The following is a 24,894-nucleotide window of genomic DNA, read 5'->3' as shown; positions in this document are numbered from 1 at the left end:
CGGGGTTCCTCCCTTTCCCCTGTTCCACTTGATTTAGGATTAAATTTTTGGAGGGGATAAAGGCGTGTTTTTTCTCCAGCACTGGGTGGGTTTTCCCCTTGCATGGAGCACTTGGGCCTTCCCCGGGCCCCTTCTGCCCTCTTGCAGAACCAGTGGCATTTTCCACCACGCACAGTTTGTAACCAAGAGGCGGCTGCAGCCGAGGAGGCTCCAAGCGCCTCCTTCCAGGCTGACTCTGCAGATGCCGAGGCTGCTCTGGGCTCTGCCAGGGCTCAGCTCTGGGCGAGGCTGGGCTCGCTCTCCCCTCGCATTGCTCGGGGCAGCTGAGTCACAGGGGGAGAAGGCAGGGACACAAGGGTGTTGAGGTTTTAAGAGAGTTTTTATTCAAAAAACTGCCATAACAAACAGTCCGAACGACCCTAACTAACTAGCAGTGCTAACTACCATAACTAACTAGTCCTAACTACTGTAACAAAAAGCTGTTCTCAAGTGCTTCATCTCCTCTGCTGCACCCGTGGTTGCTTTGCTGCAGCGATCAGAGGGGTCAGGCTGGAGAGAGGCTTGGCTGATGATAAAAATGGGTGCTGACCAAAGGATAAAAAAGAAAGAAATGAACCATTACTTTCCAGAGTCAAGTTCCTGGACGAAACGGAATGGTTTGAAACTCCAGAGACGGAAGCAAGCTCAGATTAGGTCTAAGGAGGAATTTTTTTACCAGGGGAAACACTGACAGAGGGTGCCCGGAGATGTGGGAGGTGCCTCCTCCCTGGAAGCATCCAAGCTCAGGTCAGGCAGGGCTCTGAGCCACTTGAAGATGTCCCTGCTCGTTGTGGGTCACCAGGTCCAGATGACCTCGAACGGACCCAGACAACCCCAACCAGGCGAGGATTCTGCTTGCTTTGCGTGTGAAAAGCAGCGAGGCTGGAGATTATCGGAGGGGGGCCCCCCAAGAAAACCCCTCCCTGGCGCTGCTGTTTCCCCTGCAGCCGCTTCGCGCTCACCTGCAGCAGCTCCTGGGCAGAGAAGCGCCGCTCGTTGTCCGAGTCCAGGCTGCACTCGAGGAAGTCCCGCAGCAGAGCCGACAGGCGCCGCGGCTCCTGCAGCTGCGGGGTCCCGTTCTGCCGGATCAGAGCCCGAGCCTGCAGGAAAAGCAAAGGCAGCGCTGTGCCAGCTTCCTTCACACCCACAGCTGCTCACATCGACCCCGGTAACTCAGCCCCAGCTCCGGGGGCAGTTTCCTCCCTGGCAGACATGCTGCTCACGGCTCATTTTTCTATGCCAACCAATAACCCCAAACCCTGATGCAGCCACAGCCATTGCAACACCCAAATGATCTTGCTTGAGAGGCCATTTAGTTGTCTGACTTTGTTAGTAGGAACCTCCATCAGAAACAGCACATTTTGCTTCTCCAAATACGGACACCAGCTTTACAGGCCATTTTCAAGAGTCAGTGTGGTCTGCGTGTGTTATTTTAAATTGCATCAAACACATGTCTGCAGTGCCACTGACACTGAAGTAAATGAATTCCTGATGCCCCATCCCAGAAATTGCCAGGCAAGGAACAGGAGGTTGGGGTTGCTGAAAGCTCAGGCTTGATGACAGAAAAGTAGCTTGGACTAGGAAGGAAATATGTTGGACTACAGGGATGTTAAGCAATCATCTTCATGTTTTAGACAAGCTTCCCAGTGAGAAAAATCAGGGGGGAGTTCAACTTAAACCTCTCTTAAAAACCTCTTTTAGAAACTCCTTCAGAAAACTTGTTGGGTTTGGGGATGGGTTTTGGGGTTGGTTTGTGTTTTTTTTCCAAGATAACATTAGAGCTGATACACTGGCTTCACATTTTCAGGTCATCCTCACTGACAGAAGAGCTGCAACAATTTGAAACCCAAAGCCAATTGTTGCTGGAGACTGCAGAATATTCATCTGCGTTCAGGCTCGAGTCTTCTGGGAATTCCCTTCCCAATATGCAGAAACCTCCAGCAGCTCCTCCCAGTGCAGGGTCAGCCTGTGCTCACAGGCCTCTGCAAACACTGGAGAATTTGCCTCTTACCATAGCCCCTGTTTCCTTGAAGTAAGGAGGTTCTCCTTCCACCATCTCGATGGCCACAATGCCGAAGGACCAAATGTCCACCTTGGGGCCATAAGGAGACCTGGTCACAACTTCTGGGGCCATCCAGTGAGCAGTGCCCACCATGGAGCTGCACTGGTCCTGCTCAGGGCTGAGCTGAGCACAGAGGCCAAAATCAGCTGAGGACAGAAACAAACACTGTCAAAGACAGCTGCAATGAGGAAACCAAGCACAAAGATTCCCCACTCTCAAGGTGAGAATGCAGTAGTGAAGTCAGCTGGAAAAGTCCTCAGGGCTGTGGCCAAGGAATGATGGAACTGGACCCTTAAATAAACCCTCAGCGTTCATGCAGTGGCTTTTACTGATTCCCTTGCAGTTTAGATTCCAACTCCCGTCCCTCTGGAAGGGCCATGCCCAGAGCAAAGCCACTCCTGACACTCTGCTCCTCTCCTGAGCTCTCTGCACGGGGCAGCCGCTCTCAGCTGGCAGCAGGGGCCGGGCAGTGCCAGCAGCAGCACTTGTGGGGCTCTGACCATCACTGGAAACAGCCTCACACTCACACCCCGGGAGCACCGTGCCTGGCCACGAACACCCACCCAGCTTGACAGAGCCAGCCATTCCCAGAAGGATGTTGGAGCTCTTCACATCTCTGTGGATCACCCGGTTGGAATGGAGGAAATCCAGGCCCTGCAGACACTGAGAGACAACAAGAAACACAAGAATAAAAATCAATTGTCACAACACATCACACAAGAAAGGACAGTTTGGAATTCTCCCAGCAGCAACTTTGCTGTGACAGGCCAGGAGACAGTCCAGGCAAATGGTTCAAGGCAAAGCTGAGAACAGCAAATCAAATCAAATCAAAGAAAGACAGAGAGAGTACCACAGCAGCAGGAAAGAGGACAAGAACAGAGTAGAAGTGTAGTGATACAGGCAGGCCACTGACTTCAGAGGCTCTTTCTTCTCCAATTCATAAAAACAACACAGAAACAAAGCCCTGAGCATGGAGCCCCTCCTGCTCTCACAGCCTGTTTGGAAGGACCATCGTGTCCAAGCCATGGGAAGCACAAGCAGGATCCCTCACCTCCCGACTGACAGCTGCCATCTCTCCTTCAGCCATGCGTGTCTGTCTGACAACGTCCTGCAAAGTTGCTCCATCCACGTATTCCATCACCAGCCAGAGATCTTCGTCAACAAGGAAGCTGGAAGAGGAAAACAACAGCATGGAGATGAATGTGCATTGCTCAATTTCCCCATGGAAAAGCCTCGAGTGGAGTTTTGTTTCCAGGTCACTTGTCAATGAGAACACGATCAGATGGAGAGACATTCCTGCACAGACCTTGGAATCTGCACAGTCTGAAGGAGAAGGAGACACCTGTGAGAAAGGAGATGCCTTAGATGGCAAGCAAGTGAAAAACACAGTTTAGCAACAGCCCAGATCAGTGTGGAACCACAACACTTGCCCCCAGCTGGTTCAGCATCTGAACTCATCAGTTCCACCATTCCCTCCAGAACAAGGCAATGCAACTTCCAGAGTTATCCAGGCAAGGAGGCCGTACAGCACTTGGGACAAAAGTTATCAACTCTTTGGAAAACCTTACACAAAGTCCCTTCAGAAACAGGCAAGGCCATTGAAAAATGGGCAAATGAGGCATTTCTGGAAACCTGGACTTCCTGGCATCTGCAGCAATGGAAAAGAGTTGGGAAGAAGAAGCCAAGGGAAATAATTTCTGCCATGGTTTTTCAGCACTTGTCATAAGGCACAGCAAAGGGGTTCAGCTTGAAGAAAAAAACCAAACAAAAGCATGGAGGGAGTGAACTGCCAGGCTGTTGTTGAAGATATGGCCAGGTCAGGCTTTTTCAGAAGAGGCTACTGACTACGAATGAAAGATTAACACAGGGCCCTTGCACAGGATAAGACCTGAAGCACTCACCTGTCCAAAAAGATGACAATGTTGGGGTGGTTCTTGCCTTTCAGGAGCAGGATCTCATTCACAGCTCGTTCCCTGTTCTGCTCTCTGAGACTCATTTTCTTTATGGCCACCTGAAGTGACATTGCAGACCTTTAGCTGGAGGGGTCTGTGGCAGGAGACCACAGCAAGCATGGAGTGAATCTTTTTGGAGCGACAGAGCCAGGCTGTGCCAAACTGCCTTGGCATGGGACACCAGAGCTCAGCAAGTGCCATTCCCACAGCCCATTTCTCTGCTGGCTGGGGGCTGCTTACAGGACACGTGGCCAGAGACATTTGGCCTTGTAAGCTCTGCAGAAATGGTCCCTCAGCTGTCAGCCTCAAAGCTCTAACAACATTTTCTGCACCTACAGAATCTGCATCTTCTCAAATGGCCTTAGTTTATCACCACTCCGGTGATGATGATCATCATCATCATCGTTATTATTTAAACACATTTTGCAAGCAGGAGGTATTTCTGATGCTGTGAAACAGAGCAAAACAGCCCAGAACCCTTTAGCAATTCTATGGGACTTGGTCATGATTTCAAATGCCACTGCTCTGTTTGGGATTGCACAATAAAGCAGACACAGACATCCATTGTCACAGGGTGTCACTGACACCAGACCCAGTTGTGTTTCAACTGCAGCGTTTAGGAGAGAGCTTTGCTCTGGACATCCATCTTCTCATTTCTCTCCCTCTCTCTCTGTGAACAGCTGCAGTAGGACTAAAACCCCAAACTGAGCCCAAGCAGGATCTCTCCCTAATTAGGCCTAATTCGGCCTTTGAAGATGAAAAGCAGGATGGAAAAACTGCTAAATAGTGTTCCTGTCCAAGGCTGGGATGAAGATAAATTGGGCCTCAGTCTCCACCTGCTGATGCATTCATGGTTTTAGATATGAAGACCAAGCCATGGTGTCCAGCTCTGACAGACACCACTGCCCTCCTTGCATTCCTCTGGGCACTTCAGAAGCACCAAGTCTGTCCCAGCTGTGTTCTGAAGGCTGACACTGCTCTGCCTTCAGAGGAGCAGCCTGTGCAGGAAAGCTCTGCTGGGCCCCCAAAGCTGCAGCCACAGCTCCCAGCAGAGGGGAAAGCCCTCGAGAGCTGCCAGACGTGCTGGACGTGGTGGCACTGACCTCTCCTCCAGTGGCCCTGTCGAGTCCTTTATAAACAGTTCCAAAAGCCCTGGAGACAAAACAGCAGAGAAGAAAGAAGCAGAGCTTTAGGCTCTGGGAGTGAAAGGCAGCCCAGACAGGAGATCTCTGCTGCCTGCAGCATTCACAAAGCACCTGCGTGCATCGACCCTTCAAACAGCAGTGCAGCAGCCACCAGCCGTCTGCCATGCAAGGTGTGCAAGAGAAAACTGAGCCCAACACGAAGGAAAAGGGCTGGAGCGAATGTCCACACTGAATTCCTTTAGTTCAAAACCTGAGGTGGGAGTTGGTGTCTAAAGAAGTGGAAAAGAATGTATTTCATCCTTTTGCATTTCCTGCCTAAGACTTGCAGGATCCACAAGGGCCCTGCCATCAGGCAGGTGATGCATTTTCCCCTCGAGTGCAGCAGCTCTGTGTCTGTTACTGAATGCATGGAGTTTATTACCTGTGCTGAAAAAGCACTTATTAGTTCTTCTTGAGAACTGTTTTCTGAGAGTCACCAGATGGTGAGTTGCTCTTTAGGGCAATCAAATTCCAGGCACAGAAGACCTTCCAGGTCCTGCTCCTTGCTGCAGGCAGGACACTGCCAGCCTCAGAGGCCTTTGACTGTGCCTTCTGACCACAGTTATCAATTCTGATCAAAACTGAGAGACAGCAGGATCATACCCCAGTGTCGGAAGGTGTTTGGAGCTCTCCTGACTCCAGCAAAATACCTGGGCCCTGCTTGTGCAGAAGGAACTGCCATGCACTTACCCTTGGCCAATCTGCTCCAGTCCCAGGTATTTCTCAGCAGGCTCCCCCACGCTCACGATGTTCCCTGAAAGAAACCACGTGGAAGATGCTCCCTCCCAGATGGAGACCCCGCCTTGCAGCAGAGCCAGAATGCAGCCCCACTCCCTGGGGCCATGAGCCCCTTGGTGTCAGCTGGGGAAGGACAATGAATGACTCGGTGACATTCAGCTGCAGAGCAGCACTGGGTGCAGCTCATGCTGAGACACACACACAGCACCCTGCTCTGGCACACAGGAACAGAACAGACGTACTCAGCTGCATCAGGCACCGCTCCCCTGTCCCCTCTGGCTGCAGGGCTGTGCTGCTGTCAGAATGTTCAGCCCAGGATCCCACAGCGGAGGGAGGTTCAGTGTGCTCTTCCCAAGCAGAAGGAGGTTCCTCGTCCTCTTCCCAAAATGCTGCAGGTTCTCCACCCTCTTCCCAAAATGCTGCAGGTTCTCCATCCTCTTCCCAAGCAGAGGCAGGTTCTCCATCATCTTTCCAAGCCGCGAGACGTTCACCATCCACATCCCGTGCTGGGATATGTTCACCCTCCTCTTCCCGAGCCACAGGATGTCCTCTGTCCTCATCCCACACCGGGAGATGTCCGTCGCCCTCATCCCACGCCATGGGAGCTTTTCTATCCTTGTCCCATGCCAGGGGATATCCACCATCCTCCTCCCATGCCGGGAGATGTCCACTGTCCTTGTCCCACACTGCGGGAGCCTTGCTGTTGTATTCCCAAACCACGGGGTGTTCACCATCGTCCCCCAGAACAGCGGCAATCTCACTGCTGTCTTCTTCCTCTTTGGAAGCAGAGGCAGCCAGAGGAGGTGCTGATGCAGCTTTGGTGCCCTGAGGACAGACAGTAGCGTGAGGGACAGGAAGTTCGATCTCAGTTGTCACCTTATTTATCCTCAGCTACACATCCAGCTGCACGAAGCAGAAACAGAGTTCAGAGTTGTACAAACTAACAATGGGCTAAAAGTGACATTGCCACTTATTGTTGGGAATTCGGTATTTCACCATGGCTAAGGCAAATCCTCTGCCTGCAAAACCAGACCTGCAGCTCTTCTAAAACTCTTCAGCAGAAAAGGAGAAAACTGCCAGGGATCCCTTTGCTGCTGCTGCTGCTGCTGCAAAGACCCTGACAGGGACTTTCCTTCGGCCTCCCAGGATGGCACTCGGCTGCCACACACAGAGCTCACAATTTGCTGCACAGTTCTGAACACCAGAGGTTTCTTCCCACTCACCGAAGGAGGAGCTGCTTGGGATCCACGCATGAGGTGCCCTGCAATGGGAGAGGGAACATGAACCAGATGCTGGTAGGAAAAAAATTGCCCGTGGTGGGAAATGCCACGGAGCAAGGTAACCCCAAGAGAACATTTTGCTTTCACAGCATCCCTCCAGGAGCTACAGTCCCTTCACAGAGCAAGCAAGAGAACAGCACAAAATCCTGGGCTGTGTCAGTTCTTGGCTGGACCAGCAAACAAAGGGAGTTCCAGGCTCCACTGCCACAGACGCCCTGCTCGAGGGAACAGAACCCCCCCAGGCCTCATTGCAAACACCTCGCTGGCTGCAGACACCCCCTTTTTGAGCTGCAGCTGCTGGCAGGAGCTCTCCCAAACCAACGGTGTCTTCATGGCAATTTGGTTACAAAGTCAACTCAAAGGTCCAGAGGAAGAACAGAAAGCACACAGCAAGCCCAAAGCCACAGATGCTGCACCGAGAGAAAACCTCAACTTACTTGCCAAGTGGGTTAAAAAATACCCCGAATAAGCCACAGAGTACAGAGTGCAAACTGCAGCAACCACTTGCTGGATCATTGTGGCTGCGCTGCACACGTCTGCAGGCTGCACCCCTGCAGGCACACACGGACACGGGTCAGGGCTGGGCTGGCTGCCGAGAATGCCTCGGGCAGGAGGATCCTCCGGCAGTCAGCAGGCACCCAGAGCCTCTGGGCACTGAGGCCTCTGTGTCCCACAGCAACGGGAGCACCGCTGGGATGTGGCAACGCTCCTGTGACATCACAGCAGCAGCTCACGAAAAGAACGCTTGGAAGGTTCTCGGTGTCACTGTGATAGGTTGACTTAGGAAGAAGAAACTCAGAAGAGGTTCTTCCTAAGGGAATTTTTTCTGTGGGGGTTGGGATACCTGCAACAGCCAATTAGAGAAAGTTAGTTCGCTCCGGGAACACACATTTTGAAGGAGGTAATCCAGAACTGAGTCTCTTTGTCTTTCCGGTGGCTGAGCAGGTAACACCAACCCGAGCTTCCCCCTCCCCCATGCGGGGGGGAGGCTCGGGAGGCCGCTTGGGCCCCGTTTGCCAACGAGGGGGACCCGATGGCCGGGGGGAGAAAATGTTTTGTGATAAGACCTTCACAGCTTCCTCCTCCACGGGCCTGCGGCTCTGGCGTGGGGGGGAGGCCGACTCTTGCTGCTGCCGGACGGGCCGGGCCTGCCCGGGTGGCCATGAGCAGTGTGGGGCTGCAGCCCAGCCCCAGAAAGGCTGATTGACACCTCAGCTGCCCCCCCAGCTCGGCCTGAGCCTGGCCCAACTTTAGTAGTTGTGTTAAACTTTAACTCTTTAGTGCTCAGATAAGGTTTGCAAAGCCTTCAGCCTTTCCTTTGAATATGAAAGGGAATAAGAAGATTTCTGAAGTCAGTGATGTAAGAGCTAAGTTTTTGAGATGGAAGGAGAATGAGAAGATGCTGAAATGGCTGAAAATCTTTTTGTAAAATTGTAGGGATGAACTGATGTACTGAATATTCCTATAAACCATGGAAAGAGACATGGGGGGATGGAAATGTTCCATTTAATAGATGATTTGACCAAAGAGCACCTGTGTTGAGAATTTCTGCCCTGAGAAAAGAAGGGGATTTCGGTTTTCTGAAGATGAAGCCTGAGCAGAGAGAAAGGAGACAGAGAGAATCTTTGCTGTTGAACATTTCATTCTTAAAAGTAATACCCCATGAGTCAGACGTGGCCCACATCTACAGCTTTGGGACGGCTGTAGAGTTGGGAGGAGCGTCAAGGTTGCAGGTTCCCGGGCGGATGCAAATCGTGAAAGATAAAACCACAAGAGAACTGTCTTTTTCCTTCTTGTGGGAAAAATCCCTACATCTTCAATAAAAAGAGGCTTCTCTCTCCAGAAGTGAACTGAGAAAGACTAAATTGGGCACTGACCAAAGTATTTGCTATATGTTTGTTTTGTTGTTATGAAGATTAGGAGAGGGCGGGAAGGAGTGATCTGAAAAAATCTTATTCTGAATTTTTTTTTCCTTTCTCTTTGTTTATGTAGTTAATAAATTTTCTTTTATACTCTCTCAAGTTTTAGGCCTGCCTTGCTCTTTTGCTGCTGGTTCTGTCTCACAACAGAAAAAATAAGTTTATTTAAATTGGCAACTCAAAACGAAGACAATGACAAAGAGAGAAAAATAGAAATGGAATCGAGGTGGGAGGAGGGAAAGAGAGTGACAGAGCCAGATTAAGTAGAAAACCTCTCCAGTCTGTGGATCCCAGTGGCTTCCTGTGGATGCTCTACATCTCTGTCTTCTTGGTGCTCAGGGTCCCCCACAAACACGGAGTTCAGGGGGTCCATACACACTGGGGGCAGGTGGGAAGGCCCAGGTTCCTCCCCTGGCAGGGACAAGTCTGACACAGGCTCTGGCAGCAGCCTCTGGCTCTGCTGCATCCCTTTGCATCAGGAGCAGTGCTCTGCTGCAAGGCCTCAGCAGTGAGTCTGGGCAGCGCTTTGGGGCTCTTGGATGGATTCTGGCCCCTCCTCAGCTGCCCCTCACGGCAATGTGCCGTGGATGTGGCCTTCCCGGGCTGGGCATTTTCCAGCGGAGCCAGTTTGTGTGAGGGAGGATGGGTGTTGAGTGCCTGTGAGCAGAGGTTCCCCCACAGCCCCAGAACTCTCGTCCTCCCTGGCTGGCTGTGGGCAGTGTGTGCAAACGTGGCCTCAGCAGATGAGCCTGTGGGCTACGGCCTCCCCCAGCCCCAGCCTGGCCCAAGCTGATTTTCAGGACAGCTGCTGGCTTTGCCTTTCTTTGGATACATTCTCCTGCCTCAGTCTCGTGTCCTTGTCCCTAGACCAGAGGCAATTGATCAATGGTGTCACCTTGATGGTACCTCAGGTGCTGTTAGGCCGCTCAAGTCCCAGGCCAAAGCTGCAGTCAGGTGAAGGAGGGCTGGGCTGGGGTGGTCTCAGCCTCTTTATTCAGTTTCGCCATAATGTGCAAATCTCCTTCCTGGCAGCGTTTAAGCCATTGCCCATAACATTTCAGTGTGTGACAGCGCTGCTGTGCCCAGAGGCCTGTGAGGCCCAGTGGCCCAGGACAGACCCCCCGAGCCCCACAGTGCCAGGCCTGGCTTTGCAGGCTGGGCTGTGCGGGGCCAGAGGAATTGGCCGGATGGACGCAGGCAGGGAGTTGTGGTCAGCGGCTCCATGGGCGGCTGCAGGCCGGGGATGAGGGGTGTCCCTCAGGGAGGGCTCTGCCTCGGCCCCGGGGGGGCCCAATGCGAGGGCGAGGGGCTGGGGGGGCCATGGGGGCGTTCGATCAATGGGGAGGGCCCGGGGAGTGCTGAGAAGGGGGTGGGGAGTGGGGGGGAGGGAGGGATCCCATGGATTTGGGGGGGTCTTGATGAGTGTGGGGGGAGTCCCATGGATTTTGGGGTCCTGGTGACGGAGGGGGAGCGGTGAGTGGGGGGGTCCCATGGATGGGGGAGGGGCTGTGAGTGAGGGGGGGTCCCAGCGCTTTGGGGGATCGGTGAACGGGGGCGCAGTGAATAGGGGGAGCCCCGGTAAATTGGGAGGGTCCCTGGTGATAACCGGAGGGGGGGGGAAGGAGCGAGCCCCAAGGGACTCCCCCCGGTGCTGGGGACACCCCGGTACCCCCCCAGAGCACGCCTCCCCCCCCCCCCCATTCCCGCTCCTGTTCCCCGGGGGAAGTCAAAGGGGAGGGGAGGGGCGGAATCCCCGGGATGGGCAGGGGGGGCACAAAGGGGGGTCTGAGCCCTGTGCACCGGAGGGTGGTCGGTACACGAGGTGGGGGGGTCCAGTCCCAGTGCCCGAGGGGGCGTCCCGGTGCCCGGTGATTCGTGAGGGGGTGTCCGGTGATTCCTGGGGAGGTCTCCGGTGGTCCTGGTGCTTGACGGGGGGGTCCCGGTGACTCATGGAGGGGTCTCCGGTGATCTCGGTGCCCGAGGCTGGCGATGTTTGAGGGGGGGTCCGGTGGTCCCGGTGCACGATGAGGGGGTGTCAGTGGTCGATGGGGGGGGGAGTCCCGGTGCACGGTGACGGTGCTGATTGATGGGGGAGGTCCTCTGGTGGTCCCGGTGCCCGGTGATTGATGGAGGGGGTCTCCGGCGATTCCTCGGGAAAGGGGGGGCGGTCCGGTGATGCCGGTGCACGAGGAGGGGAGAGAGGAAACTCGAGGGTCCTGAGGGGATCCCGGTGCACGAGGACGGTTAAATTCGGGGGTGCTGGTGCTCGGAGGGGGGATCGGTTCCTGGTGTGTGACACAGAGAGAGACCCCGGTCACATTGGGGACCCTGGCACGGGGCTGGTGACACTCAGGGGATCCGGGTGGCACAAGAAGCTGGGGGCACCTGGTGACACAGGGCTCTCGTTGTGACTCTCGCGGGGCTCTCAGTGACACGAAGAGCCTCAAATTCCTCTGGGTGACACAAAGAGCTGCCCAAACTGGTCTGGGTGACACGAGGGGACGGTGGCACGCGAGGAGCCCTTTGCACGAGGAACCGTCGCACGAGGACCCCAAAAATTCCTCGAGCGAATCCCCCCGAAATCCTCGCGCGGGACCCCCCACTCAGCGCGAGCCAAACCCCCCCTCCCCTCCTGCTCCTCACCCCGGGGGTCTCCGGGTGATCCCACCCCAGGTCCTCCCCTTTCCCCCTTTTCCCCTTAGGGATGGGAAGGTCGGAGGGACTGAAGGGGGGGTGCAGGTGCGGGTTTTTTCCGGGGGGGTCCCGGCGGCCCCCGGGACGGGGTCAGTGCTCAGCAGCGGGGCCGCGCCACTCGCACCCGTTGGCCGAGATCGGGGGGGACGGGGGCGGCCCGGGGACCCCCCTGGGCCCCCAAATCACACCCGGGTCTGCTGCTTTAGTCCTGTGCTCCCAGCGCTGATTTTTCTCTTTATTCAGTCTTTTGGTGTATTTTTTTTTGCTAAGATTTAATAAACCTTTAAAATTTTACAAAGTGAGCGTCGTTTCTCCAACCCTGCACTGCCGGGGTAGGAGGTGCAGTTGGAAGGAGGGAGGCGAGTGGAAAGCTGGTTTGAAGGGTCTTCATTTACTTCTCATTATCCTGCTCTGAGTTTTTGGAGTTTTCTGCCAGAAATCTCTCCCCTCTCCCACTCATCCACAGGGGTTTGGGGCAGTTTTCCCTTTTTGGGGGAAATTAAAGCCAAGCACAGACGCTCCTAATTAGGGGTAGCGGCAGTGAGGCTCCAGGGATTCCCGCAGAGCCGGAGGCAGCGAACACGCGGGGCTGGGAAAGGCGTGCCGGGAGCTGCGGAGAACTTTGTTTGTGTTTCCAGGCCAATGGCGGCTCGGGCCCGGGCCCGTTCCAGGGCTGTTCCTCATCTCCGCCTTTGCCCTCCCACAGCCCGGGGGGCCCTGAGAGCGCGGGCCGAGGCTGGGCCGTGTGCAGAGCCCGGCCCTCGCTGCCATTGGCTGATTGTGCCAATGTCACTCCTGGTTCTGGCGCGCTGATTGGGCAGAGCAGCAAAGGCGCCATTGTGGCAGCGTCTGTGCGGGCCCGGCAGCGGCGGCAGCGGCCGGAGCCCGGGGAGGCGGCGGCGGAGCTCGGAGGCGGCCCCAGCGCAGGTGGGAGCCGCGCTCGGTTCTGCGGGGGCTCGGGGCTCGCTGCGGGCCGAGGGGGCGGCAGGGGGCTCTGGCGGGTTGGTTGTGCCGGTGTGGGCCCGTGTTGGCGCTGGGCTGAGGGCGCTGCGGGAGCGGCTGCCCGCGGTCTCCTTCCCGCTGGGGCCTCGGCAGGAGCCGATGCCGGAGCAGCGCTGGCTCGTCCCGGTTCGTGTGGGTGGCACAGAGGTGTCTGCCCTGTGCCTGGGGCTGTGCGGGAAAATTCCCGTGGCCAGAGGTTTTTGTGCCCGCAGGAGACCGAGGAGTCCTGCAGAAGTGACTTTATTGATGAACAAAGAGAGAGGCCATGCGGCATTTGCCATGCGGTCTCTAAAGCGCCGCCTCCTTTTTATCCTCATTTTCCCGCCCCCATCTCCGTCCCCTCTGGCTGAGGTACTTGGAAGGTTCAGACTTCCCGATCCACCTACTGCATGTCCTCGTTAATATGCACTCCTACTACGATATTAATCTTACTGCTTGCAATCCCTCATTTTCTCAAGAATTGCCTTTACAAACTTTTAATTTCCATTGACTCAATCTCTTTTCCTGCGTCCTCTTTGGAGCAAGGTGTCGTGCATGGTAAAAAGCTGAGAGAAGGAGCAGCATTCGTTTAAGCCATGATCTGCCAGGGAACCCCGAAAACGTGTCCCATTCCCATCCTTTCTCTGGAATACGAGCTATTTTCTTATTTCCTTTGTTATCTGTTTCACCACTTTTCAGTTATCATCTATTTGCGAACAGCAGTTTGAGTAATGTAATTTTGCGTAAACTCCTCCTCCTTCTGTTAATAGATAATCTGATCCTATCCCATGGGAAATGTCTCCTTCCTTATTTCAGTGGATTGGTCGTCAGGAAGGTCAGGAGCTGGAGCTGTCTGGTTGGTTATTATTTCGAGGATTCTTTTTATCCTAATTCTGCCAATCAAATTATGGATGGATTTTCTGTGTCCTGATATGAATTCGCTAGGGTTGCCAGGGGTTGGTCCATGGTGTTGTAGGATTGACTCTGGTGTCTGTTCATCTTTTTTGCGTTTTTGGGTGCTCCCTCCATCCAGGGCTGCATCAATTGCCCACTTTTCTCGAATTAAATCACCACATACTTGGATTTCCAACTCATTTCCCTGAACTTGTGGCCCCAAAACCACCCCAGTGCCCCAATACACCCTATATAACCTGGACAGTGACAGCACAGGTTGGAGCAGGGAGAGGGATGATTCCCCCCCACTTTTTTTAGTAAAGCTTTCCCAACATTCTCCGTTTGCTGATTCCATTTGCAGCTTAACCAATTTCTGTTGCAGTCAGATATCCTCACTATGGGCTCTGCCTTTAGTTGTGCAAATTCCATCTGTGCAAGCAGGCAGAGCTTGGAGTGGGGGACAGAGGCTGTCACCGAAATTCCTCCCCCAGGCATGAAGATCCTGGTTCATTGTGCACACATTGCCCTAGCAGTGTTAATTTGCACTTCTAAAGCTCCTCTGTGGCTGTGCCTGGATCCAGTGCTTCTATTCCAGAGCAGCCATTAGGTGATTCACATGTGCACCCCCACAATCTGGTTTTTTTTTCTTTTCTCTTTTTTTTAACGATATTGTACTAACTGTTTATGTGTTGAAGCCTCACCATTAATACTCTTGTAGTTTTGCAAAATGCAACATAAAGGTGAGCATCGAAAAACTCTTTCTGAAATTGTGCCATCATTAAGAGCCACCCACAAATACACACAAAGAAATTCCAATGCAATCTAGATTTTTCTATTTCTTCTCCTAGGAGTACAAATTGATTCTCATACCCCTGGTCCAAACCCAACTCAGAATATAAAAGTAGGATTACTATGACAAATTTTCCTAATGCTGTAATCTTGTCACTGAAAGTGCAGGAAAAACAAAAACTCTCCAACAATATGTTAATGTTAGAGAGTCAAGGCAGTACTTGATCCTTGTCAGGATGAGCAACAGAAATAATTTCATCCACACATAGCCCGGGTGTGCAGAGAAATTCATTCCATGAGATGTGAATTTTTCGGGATTTTTCCTAAACTTTTTACTGTCTGAACCCATTGAAATCCATTGGTTTAGTGTTCATTGCTTCCAAGCTGTGTAGTTCTTAGTGTTTGGTTTCCTATTGCACACGGATTTCTCCTCTTCTGATGTTAATTAGATCCACATTCCTGGATTTCCTTCTCAGCCTTTTCCAGACCAGGTGTCTCCATCTGGGCCAGGGGCAGTGTCTGGGGTGGGTGTTCCTTGATGTTTGCTGATGTTTCCTTGATGTTTTGTTGAATGTCGTTCTCTTTGTGGGTATCTTTTGGGCTATTCCCAGTCTGTTGAGATGTTAAACTCATCTCTGTTGAGTGGTGCAACATCCCTTTAAAAAAGCGTTTTAAAATTTCTTTCCTGAGAGAAAGGCAAACCGAGCCTGACTAGTAAAATTAAATGTAAAAAAATTTAAATTTGGTATACTTTCCAGCAATGGAATCGCAGGCAGCCCAGTGTGTGAGTGTAATTGAGAGGCAGAGTCCTGGGTGGATGCTGTGAACAGCAAAGTGCCAAGGCAGGCTCTGTGCCAGCCCAGCTTCCTGTGGCAGAGATTTCACAAGAGACAGGATTCTGGCCACAGACTGCATGAAATATACATCCCTTATCTCCAGCCCGCACTAGGTGGAGAATTACCAGGGTAAGGAATTGCGAAGATCAATTCCAAGGGAGAGAATTGAATATCTGCCCTGGCTCTGGCCAAAGGTTATAATGGCCGGATGCTTGGCCTTCAGCCAAGGGCACACACTGACTCAGAAAACACTTCCTAAATGCAGCAACATGTTGCATATTCGTAGACCTTCATGCATTATCCATAATCATTCTCCTCTGACCTGTAAATAATTCTTTTTCCTTCTCTGGTGTTCCATAATCCAGGACTGTGAATAATTTTCTGATTATCTTTTTTAGGATTCTCTGAGTTATTTACATGAACAAAAGCTTTTTACATCAAAATATTATAGTCCAAAGAATTATTTTTATCACTACTACTTATAAGTTCTGTTAATCACAGAACTAAAACTATATTCACGCAGCAAAGTTTTTCAACATAGAATATTCATTTTAATATTTACAAAAAGCCAGTAATGTAATATAATACGTACTTAAAACACACATACAATTCAAATTTCTTTTCTGAGACTTGAAGTGCCATAGCTAGGTCACCAGTTGTTTTGTTATTTTTCATTTTCTCAGCTTTTGTTTCTTTTCTCTTGTCCATACCACAACATTGAAGCTATTGGGGTTTAAAAAGTCATACAATATTCTGGCTAGAACCGGGAATCCTCAATCCAGGTCATGCAATTTCCTATTAATCCTCAGAATTCTTGCACGTCCTTTTCAGTCCTGGATTACTTCTGAGATTCCCCAGATCCTCTCTGGGTCAATACACCACCAACCTTCATTCAAAATACGTCCTGAATATTTAACACTATTCTCCATCATTTCCTCTTTTATTTCAAATACTCAAAGATGCTTTTTAGCCTGAACATTCAGCCATTTCACAGAGGCTTCTTCTGCCACTTCTTGTCCTCCTGATTGCAGCAAGTCATCCACATCCTGCATTAACGCAATCCCTGGGTGTGGGGTAAATTCTTGTGATATTTTCTGCAAGGCTTGCCCCAATAAGGCTGGTGCTTCCGTGCATCCCTTTAGAAGGACCATCCATGTCTTTCCCATTTTCCCTTCTACCTCTTGTTCCCACTCAAAGGCAAAATCCAGTTTACCATCCTGTGTGAGTGGGCATCCCCAGAAAGCATCTTTGCCATCAAGGACTGAATGGTGGCAGTGTGAGGAGGGCACCTGGTTCAGGATGGTGTAAGGATGTGAGAGCCCCTGGGTGCTGGGGCCCCCTTGGGCCCTGGGGTTCATCCCTCAGGGGCTGTAGAAACTCTGCCATGGCCTTTGCCTTCCCCTTGGCCTTTTCCTCATCCCTTCTTGCATTCCCCTGCTGTGCCTTTGTGACCAAGTGCTCCAGGGGCTTCTTCTGCCCCTCCTGCAGCCCCCTCAGTGCCTGGGGGTGCTCATCCTCTGACAGCTGCTGAGCTTTCTGCTAAATCATTCCTTTCTGCAGTGACCCAGAGAAAGTCCTTAAAAGCTAATCTGGATGCTTGCCCGTCCAATGCCCATTTCGCAGCTGTTCCTTCGTGCTGCTCCTTGTGCTGTGGCTGCCGTGGCCAGCCCGTATCCCAGAGCCGGTGCCTGTCCTGCCGCAGTGTCCAAACGCGGCCCCCCCGGCGGGCAGGGCCGGCAGCTCCACGGGGCCGGGCAGCGGCCGGGGCGTCCCGCAGCCTCCTGGGGGCCGGGGGCCACTGCCGGGCCTGCAATTGCCGGGGGGTGCTGGGCTCAGGCAGCGCCCGGCGCTGAGCCCCGGCTGCCCCACAGCCCCGGCCCGGCCCCGCAGCTCCCCACAGGCCCCCAGCCCGTGCTCCCGGTGCCGCCCCTCTGCGCCCGCTCCTGCCGCTGCCCAGCACAGAGAAACCCCCTGCAATCCTCACCTCCTTGTGTGCCTGTCCTGGCAACCGGGGATACAAAGGATCTGCAGCAGCTGGCAACTTCTGAGGATCAAATCCTGCTGAAAAACATCCCCATCCTCAGTATTTTTCTCTTCCTCATCTTTTCCATCACCCTTTTTCTTCCCACATAGATTGCTCCTGCTGCTTCTTTCCTGAACCATATTCCTGCACACTCCCCTTCACCCAATCCCTTCCCAGCACACCAACACCATCCATCCCTTGCTGTCTAAATCTCTTCTGGACTTCCCTTATTGCCCCTCTGGGTGTCCATATCCTTGATTACCTCTGGAATAATGTACAAACTCCCTCAACATGCTCCCAAGCGACCCTTCAGAGATATTTTGGGATCATCATCCCTTTTGCTGGGATCCCTTCGTGGCTTTCCCTTTTTACCCTCCATGGGTGCCCTGCCATGTTTAGTCCCCAAAGATCCCACTGTAGTCCCTGCTGAGATTTTCAGTGCTCTCTGGCTGCCGACTCTTCCCAGCCCCCCTGATCTGTCACTTGTCTGTCTCCTGGTCATTCTCGGGTACCCAATCCATGCCCGGTGCCGCCACCACCCAAGGGAGCCACTCACCCAAACTGGGTGAGGCACCTTCAGCTCCACTCACTGCCCCCCGCCCCGGATGGGGGAAGGAATTCCGGTCGAGCCCCAAGAAGTGTGGAAAAATTCACATCACCAGAGGATTCTGTGCACAAAGAAGACAGAGGAGTCCTGTAAAAGTAATTTCATTCACAAAGAAAAGAAAAGGCCGTGGGCCATTTCCCATGGGGTCTCTGCAGTTGTCAGTAGACACAGTCTCCTTTTCATCCTAATTTTCCCGGCTGCATCTCCCTCTCCCTTTTCCCATTGGCTGAAGTATTTGAGAGGTACAGACTTTCCAATGCACCTGCTGAATTCCCCCTCCGTTAATATGCACCCCACTATTGTATATCTATCGATATTCACGGCTCTGTTAGGTGTTTGTTCTTCTTCTGGGAGTTCATGAATTGAGCAGGAGCTTGGCTGAGCAGCAGTCTGTGTGGTCAATTAATAACATTTTCTGACCCTGATGGCTTCTGCTGTCACTTCCTTATGTCCACGTCCCCGGCCCTGTGTCCAAGCGGATTCGCAGCATGTGTTTGTAGAGACCCTTTGCTGTTGTTCCTTGCATGGGGGTCCCCCGTTTTGGGGCCATCCCCCCTGGAGCAGGGTGTCCCGGCTTGGTGCAGCCCCGCCCCTCGGGCAGCGCTGAGCCAATGAGAGCGCGCGGCGGTGATGACGCAGCAGTGTCCGGGCAGAGCCGCAGCTCCCAGCGTTGCCCACCTGGAGCCACCTGCGCCCGGCCCGGGCCCCAGCGCCCCCCGGCAGGGGAATTTGGGGAGGTGGGAGCGGGGAGCGCCAAGGCCGGGCCCCCCGCGCTGTGGCGGCGGCAGCGGCTGCAGTGGGGAGCGAGTGCGGGCGGGAGCGGCCGAGAGCCCAGCGCTGCCCCAGCCCGAGCTGCCCCAGCTCCATCGCTGCCCCTGCGCTGGGATGCTGTGGGTTTGGGGGGAAGAGGGAGCCGGCAGTGGGTGCTGGGCCTGGGGGCAGCAGGAGAAGGGAAGGAGAAGCGGAGTTGAAGAAATGGTCAAACAATGCCTGTGGAAAGAGAAGGTGGAAGAACAATAGGAGGGAGAGGAGTGTGAGGGGCAGTAGGGACACGGGATGAGGACGAGGAGTAGCAGAAACAGGAAACACCACAAGGTTCCAGCCCTCCCTGTATCTGCAGGCCCTCCCAGCCCCAGGAGTGTTGCACCTCCTGACGTGCCGCAGGTGATCGGGGAGGTGACCTGATCCATGATTTTCACGGGGGTAAATCTTGGTGTTTCTGATCTTTATTGGGCTAAATGTTGGGGCTGAGGTTTTTCTGTGGGGACTGAATCTTTATATTTTTTTCCTCGGTTCTAATGTAAAATGTGCCCAAAAGTATGTATTCTATCACCATCTGTTGGAGCCAGCTGGGGTAGTGATCCTTATCTCCGAGGGAGATATCCTCTGTAAATGGGCCATATGCTAGAAAACAGGTGGGGGAGTGTTTTTTATCTTTTCTTCCATCCATCCTTCCTCCAGGACGATATCAGATATCTTCTCTTAATGGGCCATTAAGTTCAATACATAACTGATAAAATTACATCATCCCATTTTGTGATTCTGCACCCAGGGGGAGGAGCCAAACATTTCGTACCTAGATTCAAACTGAGATTTGGAACACCAAATCATCCCTTACCCACTGGTTTCCAGAGGACGAGAGATACCAGACCTTTCTACAGCATCACTGCTTCAACAAGACCACTTCATCTGGACTACTACCACTACCCTAACTAGCAGGGTGTCAGGTTGTATTCTGACTCTGTCAGTTGTTTTCTTTTGTATTGCATGTATTATATTTTTTTGTCTTGTTTTTTCCTATGAAGTTGTATTTCTGACTTGGAGTCTCTCACTGGTTTTGCTTTCAAATCAGCACAATTTTGGATGGGATTTTGACTGAATCTTGGTGTTTGGGAGGTTATTACAGACACAAGATGCTCAATGACCTACAGAGATGAAATTGGGCAAGGAGGAACTCCCAGTTTATGGAGCTCCCCTCTTGTTTTTTCCCCAAACCAGGATTTTTCATTCCCACGGCGTGAGGAGATGGAGGAGGCAGAAAAGCCCCAGAGATCCCACAGGAGGAGGGGCTGCAAACCAAGCCCAGGGAGCTGCGAGGAGGAAAGACCCTCCCTGAGCCGGGAAGGCGGCCGGAGATCCAGGCAGAGCTCAGAGCTGGTGGAGAAGGCTCCTGGAGGGGAGAAGCCGCACAAGTGCTTGGAATGTGGGAAGGGTTTCAGCTACAGCTCCAGCATGATCCGGCACCAGCAGATCCACACTGGAGAGAAGCCCTATGAGTGTGGGAAATGTGGGAAGGGATTCAGAGACAGCTTCCGTCTCATCCAGCACCAGCTGATCCACACTGGAGAGAAGCCCTATGAGTGCGGGGAATGTGGGAAGAGCTTCAGCAACAGCTCCAACCTGATCTGGCACAAGATGATCCATACTGGGGAAAAGCCCTACGAGTGTGGGGAATGTGGGAAGAGCTTCAGCAACAGCTCCAACCTGATCCGGCACCAGGTGATCCACACTGGACAAAAGCCCTACGAGTGTGGGAAATGTGGTAAGGGTTTCAGCAACAGTTCCTACCTGTTGCAGCACCAGTTGAGCCATACAGGGGACAGGCCCTACACGTGCTTGGAATGTAGAAGGAGCTTTGCGTGGATGTCCAGCTTAAAAAAACACGAGCGCATCCACACCGGAGAGAGGCCCTACGAGTGCCCAGAGTGTGGGAAGAGGTTTCAGACCAGCTCCAATCTCCTCATGCATGAGCGGATTCACACAGAGGAGAGGCCCTTCCGCTGCCCCAACTGCGGGAAGGGATTCAATCTCAACTCCACCCTCACTGTCCACCGGCGCATCCACACTGGGGAGAGGCCCTACGAGTGTCCTGAGTGTGGGAAGAGCTTCTCAAAGAGCTCAACCTTGACCCGACACCAACGGAGGCACCACTAAGGGAAGCCCTGTGAGTGCCTGAGTGTGGGAAGAGCTTCGTGCTCTGCTCCAGCTCCATCCCCCATGGGAGGATCTGTGTTGGATGATCTACAGTGACCCCCATTGGGCAGAGCCCTGGTGATCCTTGTTGAGTGGGGGGAAGGGGCTGGAGAGATTTCTTTCCCTTCTCCTTGTGCTGCTGTGATTTGGTTGGTAATAAATTCCCTTGCTGTGCCCAGGCTCAGTCTGTTGTTCCCCTTCAGGTGCTCAGGGTGGGATCTCTCCTGTTCGTTCTCTCAACTCCTGGGCCTTTCCTCAGCCAATCAAATAATGTAATTTAGATTGAGCCAATCAGAGAGAGCAGCTCTGTTGACACAGCAGTGTCCAGGCAGAGCCACAGCACCCAGCGTTCCCCACCTGGACCCCACCCAGTCACTAACCCCCTGTGGCACTTACTGAGGTCCTTCCCCAGTCCCTCCACACAATAAACGGGACTGGGGCGAACTGGTAAGCTTTATTGGGAACACTGGGAGCAGCTGGGGAGGGGCAGAGTGGCAGCAGGGCTGGGGATAACACATGATCCCCCCAAAATCAGTGTGGGGACAAAGCAGGGGTCCTGCCCAAGCCTGATACCACGGGGCAGGGCTGCAGCTGCTGCCGGCTCAGCAGCTCTGTGGGAAGAGAAAAGGAGGTGACACCTGAGTGGGGGCCCCACGGGGAGCACACACACTCCAAGAGAGGTGGCACATGACCCCCCTGGACCCCTGGTCTTAGGCTGCAATACAGGATGGGACAAAAAGTATGTATTCTATCACCATCTGTTGAAATCAGCTGGGGCAGTGATCCTTATCTCTCTGGGAGATACCCTCTGCTAATGGGCCATCTGTTAAAATCAGGTGCAGCAGTCATCTTTATCTTTTCCACAGTCCATCCTTCCTCCAGGAAGATATCATCTGTTAATGGGCTACTGAGTTATACTGTATGACTGATAAAATTACATCATCCCTTCCATTCCCAATGAATGAATGATAAAATTCCATCATCGCATTGGGAGATGCTCCAGCCAGGGGGAGGAGCCAAGCCTTTCCTACCTAGATAAAAACTGAGATTTGGAACACCAAGGGAGTCTTTCTCCACTGGATCGCAGTGGAAAATTAGATCTTTCAACATCAATACTGGACCTTCAGAGGAGAACTGCACGTTTCTACAGGAGCACTGCTTCAACTGAACCACATCTGTCATCCAGGAGGACTGCATCCACCATTCAATCAGACTGCTACCAGCACCCTGACTGACACGGTGTCAGGTTGTATTCTGACTGCCAGTGGGTTATTTTTGGGTTTTTACTCTCTGATACTATATTTCTATTTTAATTTTCCTAGTAAAGAACTGTTATGCCTATTCCCATACCTTTGCCAGAGAGCCTCTTAATTTCAAAATTATAATAATTTGGAGGGTGGGAGTTTAGATTCTCCATTTTAAAAAGAGGCTTCTGTCTTTCTTGGCAGACACCTTCTTTCAAACCCAGACAGATTTTGGTGCCCAACGTGGGGTCTGAGGGCACTGGGAGAAAGAAGGAATAACAGCTCCTGGGTAACCTGGTTTTTTGTGTGCTGGATATAGAAACCTCATTGGGTAGCACCATGTGGTCTAGCTTACTGTGGTTCAGGTGACACGTGGTCGTGGCTGTATTCCTCCCATTTGCAGGCCCTATAACTAAAGCTACTGCGGCTGTTATCCAGTTTACTTTATGGGTTAATAAGGTGAGAAATTAATGGATTTTTAACTTCTTTGGAAGGCGGCTACATGGATTCAGGACTATCACACTCTAAATGTGTTATTGGGATTACTTTAACAATGGTACCTACTGTGAGGGAATGACACCAGGGAAGACTTTTCTCCCAACCCTTTACCCAGTTTTTTGGGTCTACCCCACCAGTTTCTGAAGGGATAAAATGTCCTCTAAATGCTAATGATATCATACAGTGGCTGGTGTTGCTGATATGCCTGTCCTATTTAGCAGTCAGAGATAAGGGAATATTGGCTTGGATAACAAACCTGATACCTACCCCAGGAAATAGAGATGCTGCTGCAGAGACTGACCCTGCCCCACAGCCTGCCTCAGAAAGGAACCACCCAGACTGGGTGGGGGTTCTAGTGAAGGAGATGTGTGAGATGGGCCAGATGCTGAAGGAGTACCTTTCCCCAGCTGGTGAGAAACCCTCCCCCTGCCTTCAAGAGGGAGAGTCTGATGGTGCAGCAGTGGAACCCACAGACATTACATCTGTCCAGATTCCAGCTGTCCTGCAAGGGCAATCACAGCCAGCAGGAGTCACCTTTATGGAAACTAAGAAATCTAAGATGAAAACAAAGCACCTAGATAATAAGAAAGGAGGGCCCTCACAACCAGCAGGGGAGCCAGAGGTTGAGATCATCCCCAAGTCCCTGTCATATGAAAGTCTCTCTAGTCTGTGAAAAGACATTGTATGATGGGGCAGCGAGGCTTTTACAACCTGGTTACTTTGGGTCTGGGACCTTATGGGTACAGGCATCCAAGTGGATGGTACTGAGGCAAGGAATTTGGGATCCTTGACCCAGGACTCAGGTGTGGTCCAGGTATTTGTAAGGGAGCCAGGGCCCCTTTCCCTCTGGAAGTGGCTTTTAATGAGTGTGAGAAAGAGGTTTGTCCACAGAGAGAGAATGCAGGAGCACCATCATAGAATGCCTTGGAAGAGCCTTGAGGAAGGGATCCAACAGCTGAGAGAAGTGGCAGTGCTGGAGGTGCTCTTTGGGAGGGATGGACAGCATGACAATGACCCTGACAAGGTCAGGTGCACAGGGCAGATGTTGTGGAATCTGGCAAACCTGGGGCCATCTCAATACACCTTTATTGCAACAATTAATGCTGATAACAACCAAGAAACAGTGGGTTCTGTTGCTAATAAGCAACAAACAAGCTTAGAAATTTTGAGAGTATGATCAATGACCCGATGCAGGCTCATGTCTCTGCTGTAATTGTGAGCCTCCAAGAGGAGATGAGGGAGATGAGGGAGGAGGGGAGGAGGAACAGTTCCCAAGCAGCACCAATGCGAGTCACAGACCCCAAAGTTAGAGTACACTCTGAGGATTTTACTGGATAACTTACATCTTGCACTTCATGACATTAAATTGTGTTAATCAGACTCTGTCATATCACGAGTTCCTGGAACACATTTTCAAGCCTTCCAGGTGTAGCCCAAAGGAAGCTGTTTCTGTCTTGCATCACAAAATTAGCAGGTGTTTTGCAAAGACAGCCCTTTAAAAAGGACTTGTTACGTGCATTAACATCCAAGGGGTTGCTTTCAAAGACAGACAAAAAACCCATGATCAAACAGCAACCAACATATTAAAAACAAGTACTTTATTTCTAGCTCTTGCTTTTAATATTTTCCAAGCTGGCCTCCTCTTCCACTGCAGTGTTTTTCTTTGGACAGAAGAAGACCCTTGCCAGAGGATGTGACTTAACAAGGCAAACAGAACTTACACACAATGGATATATTAAAGCTAAACATGCAGAGTCCCATTTCACAATCATCATCATTTATTTTCTGTTTATTTTGTATTCAGAAGGGTGGGAACTGTATCTCAGACCCCTGGCTAGTTTGGTGCCATAGCCACTGATTACCTGTCCTTTCTAATTATCTGTCCTTTCTGTAGTTCCTCTGGCCATTTGTTGCTCTTTGATTGCTGCCTCCTTCACCTGATTTTTATATTTTTCTGTATTTGTGGGAATTTTCGTATGGGTTATGATTTTTTTCTTGGTGGTTGTTTTGTTTGCCTGTTTTGTTGGGTCACAGTTTTGGTTTTGTTATTTGGTTGGGGTTTTTTCAAGTTACCAGTAGGAATCAGCTTGTGATTTGGATTGTCAAGTTTTGAAGACAGGTGTTGCACATAAAGGTTGTTTCTGTTTTTAAAGTCATCTCACACACAGCTCTGCAAGGCCC

At 52.0% G+C, this 24,894-nt stretch overlaps 2 protein-coding genes across 2 annotated transcripts in view; one reads left to right on the top strand and one right to left on the bottom strand.

Moving 5' to 3' along the window:
* LOC148219398 (uncharacterized) overlaps nucleotides 1–24,894 on the bottom strand; it is a 158,603-nt gene that overhangs the window by 105,899 nt on the left and 27,810 nt on the right. The window lies entirely within an intron of this gene.
* LOC106864502 (uncharacterized) lies at nucleotides 19,919–20,932 on the top strand. The gene has a single exon (XM_014894127.2). The coding sequence runs from the start codon at nucleotides 19,919–19,921 to the stop codon at nucleotides 20,930–20,932; it is 1,014 nt and encodes a 337-aa protein (XP_014749613.2).

The sequence above is a fragment of the Sturnus vulgaris genome, unplaced genomic scaffold (assembly GCF_052056855.1).
Source record: "Sturnus vulgaris isolate bStuVul1 unplaced genomic scaffold, bStuVul1.hap1 Scaffold_141, whole genome shotgun sequence".
Lineage (NCBI taxonomy): Eukaryota > Metazoa > Chordata > Aves > Passeriformes > Sturnidae > Sturnus > Sturnus vulgaris.
The sequence above is the reverse complement of the archived record's forward strand: the minus strand, read 5'-3'. Positions and strand labels throughout refer to the sequence as shown.